This window comes from Ptychodera flava, chromosome 9 (genome assembly GCF_041260155.1).
Source record: "Ptychodera flava strain L36383 chromosome 9, AS_Pfla_20210202, whole genome shotgun sequence".
In the NCBI taxonomy this organism is placed as follows: domain Eukaryota; kingdom Metazoa; phylum Hemichordata; class Enteropneusta; family Ptychoderidae; genus Ptychodera; species Ptychodera flava.
In genome coordinates, this window is record NC_091936.1 from 3,127,392 (window position 1) to 3,147,934 (window position 20,543).

At 34.0% G+C, this 20,543-nt stretch overlaps 1 protein-coding gene across 4 annotated transcripts in view; it reads left to right on the top strand.

The window, feature by feature from the left end:
• LOC139139762 (rap guanine nucleotide exchange factor 4-like) overlaps positions 1-20,543 on the top strand; it is a 93,208-nt gene that overhangs the window by 46,226 nt on the left and 26,439 nt on the right. For 2 of the 4 annotated variants that reach the window (XM_070708661.1, XM_070708663.1), the window contains exons 5-13: positions 2,343-2,427; positions 3,049-3,179; positions 4,761-4,868; positions 11,437-11,499; positions 12,003-12,231; positions 13,488-13,671; positions 14,014-14,159; positions 14,807-15,030; positions 15,450-15,556. In XM_070708661.1, coding sequence (XP_070564762.1) covers positions 2,343-2,427; positions 3,049-3,179; positions 4,761-4,868; positions 11,437-11,499; positions 12,003-12,231; positions 13,488-13,671; positions 14,014-14,159; positions 14,807-15,030; positions 15,450-15,556 — 1,277 coding nt within the window. The remainder of the gene's footprint in view (positions 1-2,342; positions 2,428-3,048; positions 3,180-4,760; positions 4,869-11,436; positions 11,500-12,002; positions 12,232-13,487; positions 13,672-14,013; positions 14,160-14,806; positions 15,031-15,449; positions 15,557-20,543) is intronic. The other 2 variants (XM_070708665.1, XM_070708664.1) reach the window with 1 other exon arrangement.

Consider the following 20,543-nt stretch of genomic DNA (forward strand, 5'->3'; position numbering starts at 1 on the left):
ATTTGTCAAACTAATAATGAAATTTAGATATGTAAATATTAAGGCACAGTTTTCTCATTTTTTTTATCAAAACATATTCTCAAAACCACCAGTTTTATAGTTTAAAAATATTATTGATAGATGTAGCACTGATTTGATTTGTAAAAATTATTATAAACTTTTCATATTTTTCGTTATCACCATCATAGCCATACAATACAGCAGTCATGAAAGCCTTGCTTTGAGTAGGCTAAGTGAAACTATCATAACTTGTGTTAAAAATGTTGAAAATCAACAACCTCAATACCATGATTGCTTTTGAAATGAAATATTAAACATATTTGTAGCTACTGGTAGTTACTCAAATAATTCTGCAATGTAGATATCACTGGTAATTTACAAAATTCACAACATGTAATATTTGTGAGGTTCATTCTGTGATGTTTTTATACTAACATTTGTCCGTGGTTTTCAACCAAATGAGTGCATAGGTTTGGTATGAACATGGAGGCATATTTATCAAAGGTAGTTATATTAAATTAATGGTTAAAAATCGAGGAAAAATTATGGCTTGATATTCAGAGAGTTTAGATTTTTATCAAATTTCTTACATGGCAGCGTCCATTATTTCATTGTTTGCAAATGCATCTTCCTAGCCAACAAGCTTGTATGTCATTAAACACAAAGTGTTGTACTGTGTGTAACTCATCAGAAGGGGTTACATACTTGCAAACAGGTACATTTTCATTGGACGACAAGTGAATGACGCGCGTGTCTATATTGAATTTCTCCTGCACCTACAACATATAGCTTGTTCAAATAAGAAAAGGTCAATTTTTTTCATTTAATTAAATCGTTTGAAGTAGACGTCAGGGCAGCTCTTCATTACTGAAAGGCACACAGATGCAATGACACAGATACATTTGAATGCCATTCTCAAGTGGCCACGTTGAAAATCAGAAAAAATATTCTCTCAGTGTAAGTCATTCAAAAGCCTCTTTTACAATATATCATGGTTTGGTATTGGTTGGATAAAATGTCCTCTCAATTTGCTGCAATAATTGTAGCCCTGGGGCTATGCAATGGTTTCTTTGGTGTTTGCTGTTGTGGCACTGACTTGGCTAACAACAACCGACACAAAAGAAGTGATTGCACAGCCCCAGGGCTACAATTATTGGAGCTACCACTACGTCTCAATGTACTTTGTAATACAAATTTACTGCTTCATTTTCACAGAAAGTTGTTGATGTAGCTTGTACTCAAGGAAATAAATTATTCCTGCACACTGATTGACAGGAGTCAAAAATAAATTTGTAGGAAGTTACATCATCTTTGTTGTAAGATTCATTAGAAGTTATCATGATTTGAGATGTCAAGGAAATTTTGAAAGTGGTCATGTAGAACTTAGATCTCCTTATATTTTATTGGTAAATAGTTTGCATTTTTCTGTTTAATTTAATAGCTTCTAATAGAGATAAACACTCATCAACCAGTCAGGATATATAGTATCAGTGCTTGCTGTAAAGTTCGGCTTAATGCAGCAAAACATTAGCTCTTTAACAACTTTATACTGAAAACATAACATTGGTACATGGGTAGCATTAAAACATGTCTTTAAGAGCTGGTATGTTTGCCTAAGAATGTTTGAGAGATGTTAGATCATGTCAAACTAGAAAATAATATTGTACATATAGGAGTATTTGCATACTACATGTTAAAATTTAATATTCCATGTATTTCTGTGGGGTCAGATGAAAAATTATTGTAACTGGCTGCGAGCTCATCTGATGGGCTAAGCTTATGTCTGTTTGACTTTATCAAAGACAGATTTACCTCTGCAGTAAAATATATATACCGTATATGAGTGTATTGTTAGTTTTCAGTCTTTCCTTCATAGAATTCCTTATAGAATTTCATGTTTTACAAAGCCAACTGCATGGCATTGTAATTAAAATCAAAGTGCTTTAGCTGTAGTATTTGATTCAGAGCTTCAGTGAAAACTTTGTTGAGTTGTATCTGAATATAACTTTGTCAGATGTACTCAACATACAACAAAAGCTAAAAAATAATGTACTTGTCTCAGCAACGATTAATGAGCCCATACAAAACATCACTTTACTCATTTCTTTGCAAAATGTCTAGTAATCAGTTTATCAATAATTTCTCATTCCAACATTCTACAAAACTTTCAAAAGCAAGCATCTTATGAAAGTTTTTGTGAAATTTATAATGTGTACGGTAGTTGCAGGTCAGCTACAAACAACAAAGAAACACGCTTTATTGTACTTATTTATTTGTCATCTTTTGTTTCAAACTGCCCAAATATACACTTTCCATGAATTTGTTTCATGTGTTTTTTTCAGAGGAATAAAAAGTTCATGGATGGAATGATTAATTCTAGTACAGTGCCTGCACACATCAGCAATATACCCTCACTACAAGAACAAGGTATGATGGGAAAATCTTGTGACATTAACACTCAACGGAAAATTTGCCAGAGGATGTGAATCTTTCATTTCTTTTGAGGAATTTATGATTGTTCTGGCTTCAATGAATAAATTGCATTGGATGGATGTTGTATCTTAATAGGGTCACCACAATCTATCTTTGTAAATGTACAAGAAACAAACTGCATTGTTGAATTAGGATTCAGATTTTGTACATGTTATGAACACACAGCTGAGGTGATACTAGTGTTGTTAACCAAACAATTCAGTATGTACAGCTATTGAACAACTTTAGAAAAACAAACATTTTTTTTACCACAAGAAACGTAGCTGATGTGAACAGACTCTCATAGACTGATCAAAAAATAGTAATTCGTAGATCTTCTCAAGGGTATGCTGGAGTAAACAAGAATCTCAACTTAGCTCAGGATAGTAATTTAAATTACGATTTTATTCTTGTAACTGAATATCATTATTATCAGTCTGAGAAACAGAAATATCCCTTGAACATGTACGGTATAGATAACCTGAGAAATATCAGATACAGGAAATTATCAGACTAGATGTTGTACCCTGGTTGTACATGTTTTCCATGATTTTCCATTTCAATATTCGTGTCTAGAATCAACTGAGTCGCCATTGCTAAATAGACGTGGGATATCTGAGGATCATGGGTCAAGTACAAGATCTGGAAGATATTCACGAGACAGTCAATCACCAAGCATGGAACTCTTATCAAAACAGATGTCTCAGGTATATTTGTTATACCTTCCACTTTATATACAAACCATTGTGACACTCTCAATCGATTTGATAAAAAACAAGTATTTTCTGATTGTTTGATTTGTAAACCTTGAAGATTTCTAGACTATCAACCTAACTACAGACAATACATGTACATGAAATATGAAAACACTTCCTAGTCAGTCACCCAGGTAAAAAGGCCACTCTCTGCTCTACAGTTAGCCAGCTAAATTCCCAAAATTGCTCCATTTTATAAAACTGTCATTTTTCTGTTTATAATAACATGTCTCAGATCAATGTAAAAATCGGTCAAATTATATCAAAAATGGACTTGGAGGTGTAACCTTCAAATGTGGGAGATGATAGTGACCTAGCTCTGACAAAGGACCATTGAAATTGTGATTTCGGCCAATTACATCAAATATGAAATGCCATTTTTTAGTTTCATTGCTCTGTGATAGTGGATAACTTGCATTCAAGTCATCAGAACTTTCAGTATCACCAATGTCAAGTTCCTGAAACAAAAGATATGAATAGAATTATTGTTCTTATGTACTACCCTGTATATTGCATATTGTACTGCTGTATGTTTTGTGTCTCCTGTAACCTTCATAGAGACTATTGCTGGTTTAAAGTCAAGGTCATCTCAGGTTTCAATTGTGTTCAGTGATTGCCCATTGATGTTGATTCCTATTAAATCACGGGCAATGAATCAATTGACAAAATGTCATTCTACGCATTAATTGTCAAGTTAATATTTTGAAATTTTAACTTCAATTGTGACCAAAAATATTAAATATTTGTCACAATTAAGAATTAAGATCAGTTAAAATTTTAAGACAAAATTAATGTCATGGCAATTTAAGTGTCTATATTTCTGTACTTGACATGACTTAGACTTAGTGTGACTTAGTGTGACCAAAAATATTAAATATTTGTCACAATTAAGAATTAAGATCAGTTAAAATTTTAAGACAAAATTAATGTCATGGCAATTTAAGTGTCTATATTTCTGTACTTGACATGACTTAGATAACAATCTATCAGTTTGTTTCGAGCATACATTTTTTTTCAAATTTCCAAAAACTCTAGACTAATTCATAAAATGAGTGACTAGTCATTTGCTGTACTTGTCTTTGCAATGGATGATTAGTCAATTTTTCGAAAAGAACTGAAATATTCAATGGGCCGGTATCGTTACCATTATAGTTCTGAACAGGAAGATAGATAAATGTCTCTTTTGTGTGTGTGTCCATCTGCCTGTGCCGTAAGTTGCCTAATGTGTATGTATTTAGATTGTCACATCCCATACTCAGGTAGGTCTCTATATCACCATGAAACCACATCTGTCCTCATCTGTCCAACAGTTTACAATGTTTTGTAGTAGCTTTTATGTTACTTTATATATTTTGTTTCAGACAGGTTATGTTACCATGGCAAGACTTAAAAGATGTTCTACATATGATGTTCAATTACAGGATGTCAGAAACTAAAAACTTATCTATTCCATTACTTTTTTATTTTTCCCCCTCCTGAACTTACAATATTGTACATGTACATGTTTTGTGCATGCACAAAAACACAATTTAGCCGGCAAAGCACATTCCTCCTCCTTCTGTTCATAGAGGGCGCCGGTTGACTACTACAATAACGCCTACGCCCAATAATCAGGGTTCATACAGAGTTGACATTTATTTGGTAAGAGCACAGCTGGTCTCTGTTAGTTCATAAGTTGGTACTCATGTCTTTATATCCTGTCAGTCTTCTCTGTTTCCCTGGGCATTTATTTGCACAAATAAACTGTTTTCCTTTTTTTTATTTCCCAAATGCAGTTTATAAATTCCCACTAGACTTTATTTTTTCTCCTCGTCCTTCCTAAAATCCTCATTCTGTTCAATGGACTTGTTCTCAAAGACCAGTGTTATCCTGCGCCAAGTTTTGCAGATTTTTTTTAATTTCACCTCATAATTACCTGGCATGGTTTTGTTGAACTATTGTTGTGGTATTTTGTTTTTTACAGACCTAGTACTTTTTAAATTTGAAAACTCCCCTGAATTGTCACATTTTTCATATGCTTTAATGGCTTTGATTGATCAGTTGTTTGGTTTTGGAATGTCAAGTTTCCTTGTTTGCTGTTTTGTTGTTGTTTGATTGTTTGTTGTTTGTTTGTTTGTTTGTTTGTAAAGATTTACTTTGGCTGTGCATTGTCAAGTTGTAGCGAGTAAAGGAGTTAGATTTAGAGTAGAGAAGCAACACAAAACAAGTAGTTAAAACTCTGTAAGAATAGTCTATAGTGCACTTGATAGGAGAGAGGACCAAGTCCATTTTTTGGAAGGGATTATGGTTTCTTTTACCAAAATTGTGAAAAAGCTGTTATACTTGTTAGTACATAATTATTCCCGGCCCTAATTTCAGCTTCCATTCAAATGTCTATACTGTCCACTGTCTTCAACTATAGAATACAAGGAATAATCTTCAACTTGCAGCATATTTTTTTCCTTTTTTGTGATTTTTAACCACCTTTTAAACACTATTGAGCTTGATTTGATCTCCAAGGTCATGAATGCTCATAGTCATTTGTATTGATGGTCTTATTTTCATTTTAACAATGAACGTATAAAAGCAATTTCTGTAAAAAGGAATGCACCAGTGCTTACAGTGTAAACGATATCAAATACAATTTTTCATTTTAAAGGTAGAGTAGCTATAACATTTGATGATTTTTGTACAATTTTTGTTCTGTATGTCATCTACAGTTTATTTGTTGTTCTACTTCTCAAAACATGTTGAGATACGTAGTATTTAGTTTGTCAGTTAGCCTGTTCATATGTAACACTGCATTCTTATTGTTGACAAGTGAATCCTAGTCCAGATGTACAAGTATGTAACCTGGATATTATTATGTTTATTCATTGTGAATCCCATGTAGTAAAAAGCAGCCACCCGTATACTGAATTATTTTACCTCGATAGGCTTATGGTAATGTACCGCCAACATGCAGCAATTTTCTACAATTCACTGACCCCAAAAAAATGTAAACAATAATAGTGCACTTTTCACTAGCTCCACTGTCAGTGACATGGAGCTATTCAGATACCTGGTAGGTTGATATTCTATCATATCGTCCATCATCCATGTGAACTTCACTTCTTCTCTAAAACCACTGGTACTTAGTCATTCACATTTGATGTAGTCCCTCATGATGACCATACTGGTATTTAGTTTTGTTCAGATAATGAGGAAATATGCGCATGCAAATTTTATTTGAGTGCTGTGCAGGGATTCTATTTTTCAACAAAACCTAACCGCAGAGCTACATGACAGCCACTAGGTGTATTGTATATATTGTACAGACAAGCTGAACAAGAACTTGCAGTACTTCACATACAAAACAAAAATAGTGAAAAAATCATAAGTTAGAGCTACTGTCCCTCTACATAATAAATGAATACAAAATGTTTGTTTATGTAATTACCATAAAATACAAATTCCATCATTGTAAGGACTGAAGCAACATGAGGTTTGATTAATTTGTCTCACAGATACAAATTGTTGAGTCTACCTAAAAGTTGTATCTGCCTGGCAAGTCTATAAATTGTGAAGCAGTACAAGAATGCCTGCTTGAACATCATATCTTTAAGCTCAGTTGATCATGTTGGTTGTAGGTGAGAGTTTGTGGAACTATACTATCGGTACTGGATAGCTGGATTTGAGGAGCACTGTATAGAGTAGGTTGCATGGATAGTGTAACTAGATAGAAAACACAGGTTATGGACATAGGGAAATGAAGCATTAGGATTTCAGAATAATTAGATAAAATATTAAAAGATTTAAAAAGCATACTTCCCAATAATAATAATTAAATGGTTTGTTGAACTCCAAATGAGTCATTGACATGTCTCTCATTCTGAACACCATTCAAAATGTACAATAAAGAAGTCTTAGCACTCAGTATGTAGTCAAGGTGAATTCCAAGTGTAAGTATAGAAGCAATGTGATGACAATGTTCATTATGCAAATGGCATCTTAAAGGGGCCAGATGAAAACAAACTTTTAAAAAGGAGCATTTGCTTTGATCTTTGAGCCCACCAGGTCTTTGAATTGCAAAAACTATTGTATGCATGCCCATTCCTCTTTCTTGAGTGGATATAACCCGCATATTTTATGTCTGCAACTTTTGGCCTTGTCAGAGGGCACTGCAGGGGAGGTATGACTATTTTGCTTCTTGAAAACTGCAGTAGACCAATACCTTTCCAAAACAAATGTACCTATCAGTTGAATTAAATGTCTATAAGCATATATTTACATATCAAAGTTGGAAGGGTTCGCCTCTGAAGAAAAGGAAGGACATTCCGGATCTTATTATAATAAAAGGAAGAGAACATATATAATATCAATGTCACAGGTTTCAGAAGTCACTACTTTGAAGGGTTAGGTTTTCATAACTTTGTCATTCATCTCTTTATCCAATAGCCCAACACAGCAAAACTCACAGTGTGATTTTTTGCAAAATTTAGACTCTGTACATTATGATCACCTTCATATTTCCCCACTTCCTGAATTATTACCGGATAGATATTTTGCATATATCCTATACCATGACTTAAGGTTTTTAACCGAGCTGAAAACAAATCTTTCAGTACAATAGACATGAGTTTAATCTCCCAGTGCACCATGAGATCGTACTAGTGTTGTACTTGATATCTCAAACATTGAAACTGACCTAATGTTGGAGTTAGAGGAGAACTCATAAATGTGAAAACTAAGTATAAAGGCTTTTGTCTTTAAGGCCGTACTGCTTTATAGATTCCTCAAGGGCATTATTTCGTGGCAAATTTAGAGCCTAGCTAAATATATTTTGGAGTAATTCACTTCAAGTCCCAGGGTTACATTTTATCTGCCTAATGAGAAAGATGACTAAATAAGCCAAGCAAAGTCTGTGTACAGAATTAGGTTTCTTTTAAACGGTAGACTGTGCCTTGCAGATAGATATTCAGACTCTCAAAATTTTATGGTACTTTTCTGATCTGCCACTTGTAGAGGGTCATTTTAAAGCTATTAGAGAAAGAAAGTTTCAGTGTCTCAGTTTCTTGAAAATCAAAAATGTTATTTTGTCCCAAAGACTTAACATAGATTGTGGCCATTTTGGATTTCAAATTGGTAAATATTAAGTAATTTGTTTCTCCAGTACCAAACTGCACGGTGACGGCTGATTTTTATCATTGATTTGGTATGAGAACAGTTGAAACTTTCATTGGGGAAAGTTTGAGCAAAAGTTAAAGGCCTTGACTTTTGAGGTGTGTACCGGTACTGCCTTAAGTGTACATTTCAATTTCATGCGTGTGGTATTATTGCACAGACAGTATAATAAACTAAAGTTTTATGTCATACAGTAAGTTTTTACTGTCACAGTGACACTAAATTTACTTTTTTGAAGATAATAGGATGGGAAAGATCTACATGCCAATTAACTCTCGGCCAATGAGATCCACTTGCTTTATCAGAAATACTCAATCCTATCAACAGTGGTAGTACCCATAGCAACAATGAACATTCAACTAAAGGGGTTTGATTAAAAATAACTATACAAACAGATGAACCCCAGGTGATCATTCCTAAGATAACAACCGGTGAAGATAAACTTGGATGATCATTCATCTGAAGATTCAATTCTAAGCAGCATTAAAGGGACAAAGTCGGCCATTTTTCATGAATTTTGTTTGATTCAGGGTACTACCATTAAATATTGTTTGACATGTTGAAAGATACTGAATAATTGGGTGACCATGCATATATTCGACCCCGATTTTAGACAAATTAAGTGACACCATTGCGAAAATGAATTAATGGTCATGACCATTAATTCATTTTCGCCATAGTTTCATGTATCGTGTCTAAAATCGGGGTCGAAAGTATGCATGGTCACCCATTCATTCAGTATCTTTCAACATGTCAAACAATATAAGTAGTATCTTGCATCAAACAAAATTCATGAAAAATGCCAACTTTGTCCCTTTAACATCACCCACGTACATCACAGCATGGTTTTGAAGCAGGAATTGAGAGACGTATTGGTGGTAAATTATAGTGAAAATGGAATTTAGAAATCTGTGATTTTATCTGGAAATTATTATGATTTTAAGTAAACCAAGTTAAAGTCCACAGATACTTTTCTTAATTTTTTCATCCTTTAGGAGCAAAGTGTGTGGAATTAGTTTGTGTGAATAAGTTGATAGCATTTGTCGACAGGAAATAAGAAAATTTATTTTAAAACTATACACTGTTTAAAGTTGGTGCGAGCAGCAGGGCATTTCTTTCTTCCACCATATAACTTATCATATGGCTCAGAACCAACTTTTAAAATTTATTGATATCGTAGCTATCAAAACATGAAGGTTAGTTTGATATGCTATGAACCAAATATGCATATCATAGTTGTTGGTACCAGTGCAAACAAAGCATTTTGGAATTAGAAGGAGGAAATAGTAATGATAGTTTAGCAATTGTTATGATCTCTATACATTTTTTCTGATAAGTCCATTGACATTGTATGTCAGCAGAGAAATAAGAACTGCAATTGACAAGTCAATACTCATCTCCCAAGAAACTGAATGTGCTAGCTTATCTTTACAAAATATTTTGGTTCATGTGTCATATTTTAGATCGGACAATAGTATAGTTTTTCCATCACTTTCTCTTCACGGTTTTCTAGGAGAAATTTTCTTCAGGAAAAATGGGTGATGATCACAAAATAGTTAGACTCCATTTGGATGACACCTTAAAATGACAAAATCGTCATTTTGACTCAAAATTTAAGTCTGTATTTGGAATATATCAGCAAGAGAAAGTGTTCAAAGTTCTATATTTTAGTTCTGAGGTTAATCTGATCGGTTGGTCCTCTCTCAAAATTTCAACCACCTGTAATGTCTTAGACTGCTAATCCAGCCCTGCCTTAATGTCTTTGTAGTCAGTGAAGTAGAATGAATCACCCAAGTCCAAATAAAATCATTGTCTTATTTTCTTTGTACAGTGTTCATTGTCCAATAAAATTTAACCCTCCTTGTAGAAGGAACGCATGCTATAAATGTACTGGTACTATTCTAACTTGAACTTGAAGCTTAAACTTGTGTACAATATAATCTTTCCTCTAAGTGTGTCTGTTTCATTAAAGTAAAAGGGTAATTTTAAGAAGAAGTTGTTTGAATAGATTATCTTGTTGTTTGACTTGGTCACATGCAGATATGATGAAGGCCCCAGTAGCTGTAACATTTGCTTTGTCAGTAATTATATCCAATCATCTGCAGTAATTTTAAACCATTCAGAACATTTCCAAACACAGCGAAAGAAAAAAAAAATAATTATTTTGTTAACGCTCAAAATTTTGTTGATGCAAGTATTGTTTATGTTACGGCTACTGGGACTTGCAGTAAATGTAAGTCTTTACTAAATCTCCAACCACTCTACATGTTAAACTAAATTAATATCCCAATCATCATTTTTCCAGAAAAACCATGATCACAGAAAACTTCCCAAAATGTTACATTTAGGTGATTATAATGCTTTCAGGTGGTCATTGCATGCCATCCCAACACCACCTGAAACTAGACACTAAATGTTACATTATTGCCAGGTATCTCTACACATGCTCAAAATTTTTGAAGAAATGGAGTATTATTGCTCACAAACTACTGTAAATGTAAAAAGTTTGTGATTGGATTATGAAGTGGAATTTCATTTGACAGTCAACCAAATTCTTCAGAATTTGAAATTGAATATTGCTTTACTTTATTTATAAGGAAATAAATTCTTGAAATAACATAGTTGTGACCCTAGACATAAGGCCGTGACCCTGGACATGACACAAAAATGTACTTTACAAAAGTTGCATTTGGTTGCAGTTGATACTGAAATTTCAGATCTTGTGAAGGAAATGCTGTGGACAGTTGTCTGTTATCCCATTCAACAAAAATGAAACAAATTACAAAAATACCTGTATCTTGCTAATGTACACCTCTGGTTGCCACAGTAGAATTCACTATATATGTAACATGTTCTTTACTATCTCTGTATAACATTTAAAATAACTGAGTGCCAATGATGATTATAAGGATGATAATATCAGATCTAAATGTTTGTCTATGGTATTTGTTTTTAGTCTCTGTTGATAAACCACCTCTGCACCTGACCCAACTCAACACTGAAATTGTCATCAACTGTTGTTCATCATAGCTTACTTCCTCCAATCTTTCTCTACTTATGTTTACAGTCACCTAAACCACATAGTGATGATGGACTGGACTCACAACATCCAGCTTTGCCTCTAACTGATGTAAGTCTTGGTTCAAAGCCATTTTACATGAATGAGGTGGTAATGGCTTTTGTGTATCAGATTCTTTCTAAAGCATCACTACTTATGCCACTAATAAATAATTTGATTGTTCACACAGCATTTTAATCTACATATAAGGTGTGATCACAGAAGATGCAACAGATTGCAAATCGGCCATATGACTGCAGAATGTTATTCGTTTGCTGCCGTAAATACTGAGTTTAATGCACTGTCCTAGAACTTTGCATTAAATCTATGAAAACTGTTTATGAAGTTTTTAAGTCTAGTAAGGCCTTTAACTGTGCTGGTGACCAATCTGATCATATTTCTTGGTACTGCTAGTCTTGTCATGATTAAGTTGTATTTTGTAAGTTAATATTCAAAATGTTGCTGGTTTTATTGAGTATTGATGAAAGTTATACTTGAACAATAATTTTTAATTGCTGCCATTATCTTCAAATTTTCACACCAACATTCATTGACTATTTCACATTTTTTGACAGACTCCCTCAGAACGCTTAGCAAGAGCAGGATATGTGATTCGCACTGTTATTCTTACACGGTCTCCACACATGATCCGTGATCGCAAGTATCACCTTCGCACTTACCGCCGATGCCTGGTTGGCACTGAAATGGTAGATTGGCTAATGCAACAAAGTTCATTTGTCCATTCTCGAAACCAAGCTGTTGGAATGTGGCAAGCTTTGCTGGAGGAAGGTGTCATAACACATGGTAAAGGCATACCTTAAAATATATCAACATTTTGTTGAATTTCTTCCAAATAGTGTTTTAAGAGAGATGATTAGAATGATTGTTTTGATGTCAATGACAGTTTTCTTTTGCTGAAGATTACAGTCATTCAGACTTGTTCAAAGAGAGATAAAAGTGGACTTTGGTGTTTGATGAACAAAACATCACACGATTATTCCAATAGTATAATTGGATTTTTTTAACAAGGCACTAACATCTTTGATCCGTAATTTCTCTCTCCAATGCAACACTAATGTGTTAAAGTTAACATTTGTTTTATATTTGGTATAGAGCACAGAATTAAAGTTTCTTTGCAGAGCACAAATACTTCTTGTGTTTGTAAAGTTGTTTTTGTATTCATAGTGACTTTAATTAAAGGAAAACATAAAGCTGTGTCCAAATAATAATAAATTTTAGCTTCCAGTTGCCGTGGCTACAGATGTTGTAGGGGTCATAGCTATCTATTGTCAAATAAGCTCAGTAAATGATAAATGATAGAAAAATCTTAGACACTAAAGCTACCAAACCTAGACATTTGAAATTTTGCACAAAGTCCTACTGAGTTACAGACTGTCACGCAAGTAAACAAACCAAATCTCAAAAATGGTCAAAATTCTACATCCAAAGTTTCATTTCTATGACTTTACGAGTTGATATAGATGTTCTTAGTGGAGATGCATGTTTTGTTGAAATCAAAGTTGGATGAATGACTCTTTACTCCAATCAACAACATACGTATGAATAATGGCCAAAATTGCATACTTACAAACAAAATGACCCTTGGAATTTGTTAAAATATTCCTATTTTCAACTTGGTTGAACATTTCTGTTTTGGTGCAAGGTTTACGTTATTGAAATCAAATTAATCAGATGCATAATATGCAAATGAGCAAAATAAATCATGAAAATAGTCAAAATTCTACTTTAAGACAGTACAAAGTCTTTGACGTCATTATTAGCTGAAACATTCCAAAATCTACAAGTTCGTTTGAACAAAGTTGATGGAATGACTGATATACAAAACCGATAGTCAAACAAGACAACCTTATAAACTAATTAATGGCCCTATTACTATAACTTTCAAAATGTTTTAATTGCAAAGCTTCCCATGTGTATTAAAAAGTGAATTTTTATAGGATTTCTCCTTCATACATGTTTTTGTATTTTCACACATTGTTCAACTAGAAGCAAACAGCAATTAATATTGGTATTTTCTTATAATCCCTGTCAACTGATAGTTTGCCATGAGCACCAGTTCAAAGACAAATACCTGTTTTACCGTTTCCGTGAGGATGACCTTGGTATTGGAACTGTGCCAAATAATAATGAGAAGAAAGAATGTGAAGATGAGCTACAAGACACCTTGGTTACATTGGCTCAAATCAGTCCTGACGCCATGATGAGAATGATACTCAGAAAACCGTAAGTTTATTTATACTTGTTAAAGTTAATGCTCATTAATTAACTTGAAACTTGTTTCTAAAATGTTCACAAATGACCCTTAGTGTTGCACAGATCTTCATAGCTCTTAACTGATGCTTTGTATAAATATCCTTTCTCTATCACCATTTTCCATCATAGAACATTGAGACACGTGTATGCAAATGGAAGGGGCACAAGAAAGGAATGATTCCATAATCTTGTCCTGTAATCATTGCTAACAAGCTTCAGACTGTTTCTCAATAAAGTTATATTCACTTACCATTGAACCAATATCTACTGGTGTTTTTCAGTCTTTGAAAATTTGTTATTTTGTTTTGGCAGACCTCCAGAAAGGACTGTTGATGACCTTGAAATCATCTACGAAGAGCTACTTCACATAAAAGCTTTATCACATCTGTCAACCATGGTGAAGAGAGAACTAGCAAGTGTTCTCAAATTTGAATCCCATCAAAAAGCAGGCACAGTCTGTAAGTCTTCACTCAACAATCAAAGCTAAGAAATTTCTCACTTAACTGTTTATTCCATGTTCATTGGCTAATTTTTCAAATTCAACATTTAATATTAAATCAAATTGTTAATGAGCAATTAGATTTGCTTTGGTCATCTAAGTGCATCTCTTCACACCATATCTTTTTTCTGAATTCAGTTGATTTCAACAAAATCTTCACCTTCAACTACCAAACAAATGGCTAACGTAGAACCTGAATGATTAACAGTAATAACGTTATCATATCAGTTGAGGTGCCTTTCCTTCATTCCAAAAAGTACTGAAAAAGTGAAAGTGTTTACAATGTGTGAAAAATGACATCAGTTTCTATAATCTAATACAGAAATACTTATGGATAAAGAAGATTAAAAAGAAACTACATCAATGAAAAACAATTCATATGTCAAGATCTAAAACCAGAAACAAACCTCTTTTTTGTCACTGTACAGTTTATCTTAAGAGTTTTGATTTTTTACTTGACACATAAAATAATTATATCTGATCAAGCATTAACTTTGCAGTCACTCTAAAACTCTTATGTGCTGTAATTAAAGTGTAGAGATATGTATGAAATTTAGGTCAGAAATTCAGATCTTGTTCTTACCTTTTTTTTCCCTATTACCGTAGTATTCAATCAAGGAGATGAAGGAAAGTCATGGTATATTATTCTACGCGGATCAGTCAATGTAGTTATCTACGGCAAAGGTGTTGTCTGTACGTTGCATGAAGGGGATGATTTTGGGAAACTGGCACTAGTCAACGACGCACCACGTGCTGCATCCATTGTTTTACGTGAAGACAATTGTCACTTCCTGAGAGTTGATAAAGATGATTTCAACAGGATTTTGCGGGTGAGATTTTTCCCTTTGTGTATTAATCACCAGAAAAGGAATGAGAATTGTTTGAAATGAGTAACAGTTGATAGCAATACTTCACTTAGTGTCAAGTACTGTGACAGTGGACTTAGTTAACACAAAATCCTCAAGAAGAACATTATTTGAGATTCTGAATGAAAGATAGTAAATGAAAGGCAATTGTAAAACCATCAAATTAAACTAGAATGGTGGCAATAATACCAGTTAAAACCTTTGTTTCCATGTCAAAATTTGTCATCATGGTATGTCATCATGGTATGTCATTGTGGTTTGTCATCTCGGTAAAATCAGGTCTGCTCAGCTTTCCCAATCAAATTCCTTCCTCCAAGAACTTTAATTTTGAAATGAATCAATTATGAAAACTAACAAATGTATGACATTGGACTTTATTTCAGGATGTAGAAGCCAACACTGTCAGGTTGAAGGAACATGGACAGGATGTCTTAGTTTTGGAGAAAATACCAACAAATAGAGGGAATGATGGCATGCCAACTCATTACAAGTGAGTTGTACATTTGTATTATCCATATTCCACATACAGTAAACACAAATCTTGATACCATTCTAACCTATGTCACTTTTTATCAAGCAAATATAAAGGTGTTTGCCATGTCAAAGTTGCCAGTATACATGATAGTGATGACCTGGAAATTTTCAAAACAACAGTGAACTGGTAAACTATGGCTTCTTTTGTTGTGAGGTTGTAATATTGAATGTAACTTCTTGGACAAATATTGCAATATCACAATTTCAAACAACTTATATGAACTCTGTTCGACCATACTATGATACTTTATTTATGATTGTAAGTACTAAGACTGTTCATTGGGTGTTACTATCAATTAGTTTGACTCTTTAGATATCCACTAAGCCTGGCTTCTAATATGACCATTTTTAGATATCCACTGAGTCTGGCTTCTAATATGACCATATTTAAATATCCACCAAGTCTGGCTTCTAATATGGCCATTTTTAGCGACGAATATCCACTATGCTTGAATAATCTGTTCATGAGTTCAGAAGTTGTCACTTAAATTATATTTATTATTTATTGTTTTAAAGTATATTGATTTCAAACTTTCAATGTATGATTTGTCAGGTTATGTTCAGTAACAAGTGTATGTCTATAATGATTGCACAAGTATTGACAGATGTGATGCCTCCTGTTACATATACAAATCTGGTTGCTTCTTTTCTTGGCAATTATATTATGCACCCAGATCTGCTTAATGGTCTTTCTAAAGAGACAAATTTCTGATAGGATTAGAGAGACATAGAAGCCAACACTGTTAGGTTGAAGAAACATGGACAGGATGTCTTAGTTTTGCAGAAAATACCAACAAATAGAGGGAATGATGGCATGCAAACTCATTATAAATAGAAGGCAAATTGTTTCAACCGATTTAGACTTCAGTGGAAACCAAGAATTTGCACAGTATAAATTAAATAAGTACACACTTAACACAAGAAACATACACCTTTAAGGACTGAATATAACTAGTGTAAAAAGTGTGAATGAAAAGTAGAAATAGTATAATGATGGGAGATAAAGCGCAATCTTCTTTCCAATCCAGTTTTTCTGATCTAAATGAAATTTTCATCCCGGATCACTTGTGTTAATGTTTTCAAATCAAACAAACATTATATTTGGCTGTATTTATTTTTCTGATTTGTGCTCTATATGTGTAGGCAGTAAATGTAATGCACTAGTGTACAATTCATGCAGTTTGAAATGAAGCCGGATGACTTCATGATGTTCCTAATTACTGGTAGCATAAGGGCCACCCAGGAATGAAACTGATAAACAAGAGTTGTTCATTGAAACCTGAGAATGAATGCCAAATGTATGAGAAATAATAAACTTGAGACATTGCTGCAAATATGTACACAATATTAATTCATTATAGTGGTCAGCCTCTAGTGGGTAATTCTTGTCAGGCTGCTAATTAGCATACATTGAAAACATGATCACAGTTATGATCACATTAGTGTCTCAGTTTGTATGTTACACTGTTTGCCTGCTGAGAAATGACATGAAATTGATCTAAATGTTATAACAACTGTGTAATTTGTTTGAGAATTTGCCGAAATTGGCACAGATTTGTTGTAACTGGTGAAAATCAGAGAACTGTATGCTGACCCATAACAAAACATGTACTTGGGATTATAATGTCTACTACACCCTAGATATAGCAAATTGTATTTCATTCTATATTACCCATGTCACATTATGTAGCAGCTGAGTCAGAATCAAGCCGTACTCTGTCTTTTAAGTGCCATTTCTTACAGTCTCTTGTCCAAAAAAATAATGATTCATGGAAAAAGAGGAATGCATACCAATATTTCACAAGTTTTATGGGAGAAAGAGAGACTTATAATGCATACAGTCAGCCTGAGGGTAAAATTTTATCACATACACACACTAATAGGTTCCAACCAGCAGACTGGTTTTATTGTTTTATCTGAACAATTACATTGGAAGCCTACTGTGAAAAAAGACTATCATCAGTCTGTTGTTTGCCACAACTTAACTACAAGCACTGATACTGTAGTAAATTTAGAAACAACTTTACAAACCAATTACAAAAGTGTGATAACATCAGTTGATCATTCTCCGATGGCAATTATAAAACCACTATACACTGCCTAAATATTCATTCAGTGCAGTGGTTGATGACATCAAAAATTGCTGAAAACCCTTTAGAAGTTTCAATTGTTGGTTATTCCTGCAAAAGAGATGCATGCAAATGATCAACCTAATTGAATGAACTACCGGTAGGTATGTTTGACCTCATTGTTTCACATGATCCTGCTCAAAGAAGGGATACAGCTTCTATTACGTTGTTACATTACAATAAAGAAACCCAAGTTGTCAAAAATGGTCAAACATAATGTTTCAAAGTCAGGGTGTGGCTTCTATTGAGGATGCAGCTTCATGACAAACATCTGACCATGTGAATGTTATATCAACAGTTGCCAACAATTTTCCCTGGAAAAATCTGTGACAAAGATTTTTCTGTTAAACAAATCTTCCTCTTCCAGAGGTGTAGATCATAACATTGGTCATTGTATACTGGTTTGATTAGGCATAGCAAATTTTATGCAGGATTCTATTGCTTTGATAATTTCCCTTTCAGGAGTTTCTCAAAGCTTTTGTCAAAATATGAACTTTTGTGCTGTTTCGTTAAAAGCTTTAAGATTTAATGTTAAGTCTTTAAAAATGTGAGGTGTTCCTAATATGAAAAGAGATGAAAGTGAAATGGCTCCTTGATATCTGCTGATCTGTGTGGGTTTGTGAAGAGCTTAGTTATGATTGGAGGATGTGTCTTTAAGAAGCCCTTAGCAGACCCTGCTCAGTTGACATGGAAGTGCCCACACAATACAGGTCTCTAAAAAGCCAGTGTTTTGAAGAAAGCAGTATTAGAAGACATTTTCAATAATCATGTCACTCTGCCTTCCATTGTCACTCGGAAAGTAAGTACATATATCAATCATCATTTGAAGTTTTGATGATTATCAATTTAATGCTATAACTGTATGACCATAGTGTCCATGATGTTTCCAGTAATAATAGTGATTATATAACCAGTTCACAAAATGTGTACTTACAACAGTTGCTGTATTGCAGACAGTTTCATAGTAGAATTTTCGTTCCACTTCTGCTGTGCTACTGTTTACAGTTAATTGTATGTCAAAACTCACAGCTTAATAGGGATGATTGTCTGACAGCTCTGGCTCCTTGCTGGAGGTGGCATTAAGAAACAAAGTAGCAAGGTTCAAGTTTAGGAAATTTTCCTTTTTTACAAGTTGAAAATGCATTTTCTATTTATTATTTTAACAGAGCACATACAGAAATTGTATGTTTTTGATGTACGTTTTTTGTTTTGTGTATTTTGTTTATTGTATGTTTTTGTGTACACACAGATATAAAAACACTGAAATTTAGTCGATATTGGAAGCATATTCTAGGCTTCAGATACAAGAATGTTGTTGTGGTCAAATAACCTACTTCTGACAATGTCCCTTTTATTTCGGGCCTTTAAAATTGAGATTTGTTAAGAGAAAGAAGCAGAGAGTTGGCAGAATTCCAATCAGACCAAAATTTAAAATTTGCATATTTAATGAACTTTTGTAATTGGTGATGTTTAACCGGAAGGAGTTGACCAATGGTGATGAAAGTTGTTATGTATATTTTTGACACCCCCAACTATCTGGTTCACATAAACAACACAACAAATCTTCATCATGTTCTTTACAGTTGTTGTGTATCACCACCTTCATATCCCATTTAGGAACCAACCAACATTTAGGGATGTGTCATCTGCGATGACTTGTTATTGTTAATCAGTAAATTTTTGTCTTGACTAAATTGCAAAGGTAAACAATATAGCACACACATGTATTCTGGTACTTTGTAGAAAAGCTGAATAGCAGGTATTTCAAAACTCCTTGAGGTGTAGAAAAAGAAGTCACACTTGTCTTTACATACAATCAAAAATAGTGAAAAATTCATCAGGAAAAGTTACAGCTATCGGTGCTGGCCCTTTCAGGTATCACATTAATAATAATGTGAAGTTCAGTCGACCAATTGGCTTAACCCTTTGAACCCGGCTCGGACATAAATGTCCGATGATGTCATAGAGTACCAGGGGGTCAGGGTGCAAAGGGTTAAAGATTCCCAAAGATGCTACACCATTGCCAGCACATTATTTTCAGGCATAAAATGACCTCACATTTATTTTCAGCTATAAAATGCTTAAGTAACATGATTGAATATTTTGTACTTATTATGTCTTCCTGTCAGGTTTCTGTACCAAGCAGGAAAACATAAATAGAACAAGATTTTAATCAAGGATCATGAAAAGCTTCGTAACATTTATGTTCACTCCAGACAAGTATGGAGTCAGCATGTCAGATTGTTAGTCCCCACGGACACCGTCCGGGGGACTTATAGGTTTGGTCGTGTCCGTGCGTGTGTGCGTGCGTGCGTGCGTGCGTGCGTCCGTCCGTCCGTCCGTCCGTCCGTTCACGCAGATATCTCAGAGATGCCCGAAGCGATTTCATTCAAACTTGGTACAAGGATTACTTCATATGTCATACAGATGCACGTCGATTTGTTTTGTGATACGATCCAATAGGCTGCCAGGCGGCCATTTTATTACGATTTTTTTCATGTACAGAGCCATAATTCAGGCATGTTTCAAATTATTTTATTCAAAGTTGGTACAAGGACATTGACCAATGTCATAGATATGCACGTCAATTCTTTTTGTGATACGATCCAATATGGCCACCGTGCGGCCATTTTGTTACAATTTTTTCATGTACAGAGCCATAACTCAGGCATATCTCAACCGATTATATTCAAACTTGTATACAAGGACATTGACCTATGTCATACATGTGCACATCAATTTGTTTTGTGATACGATCCAATATGGCCGCCAGGCGGCCATTTTATTACGATTTTTCATGTACAGAGCCATAAC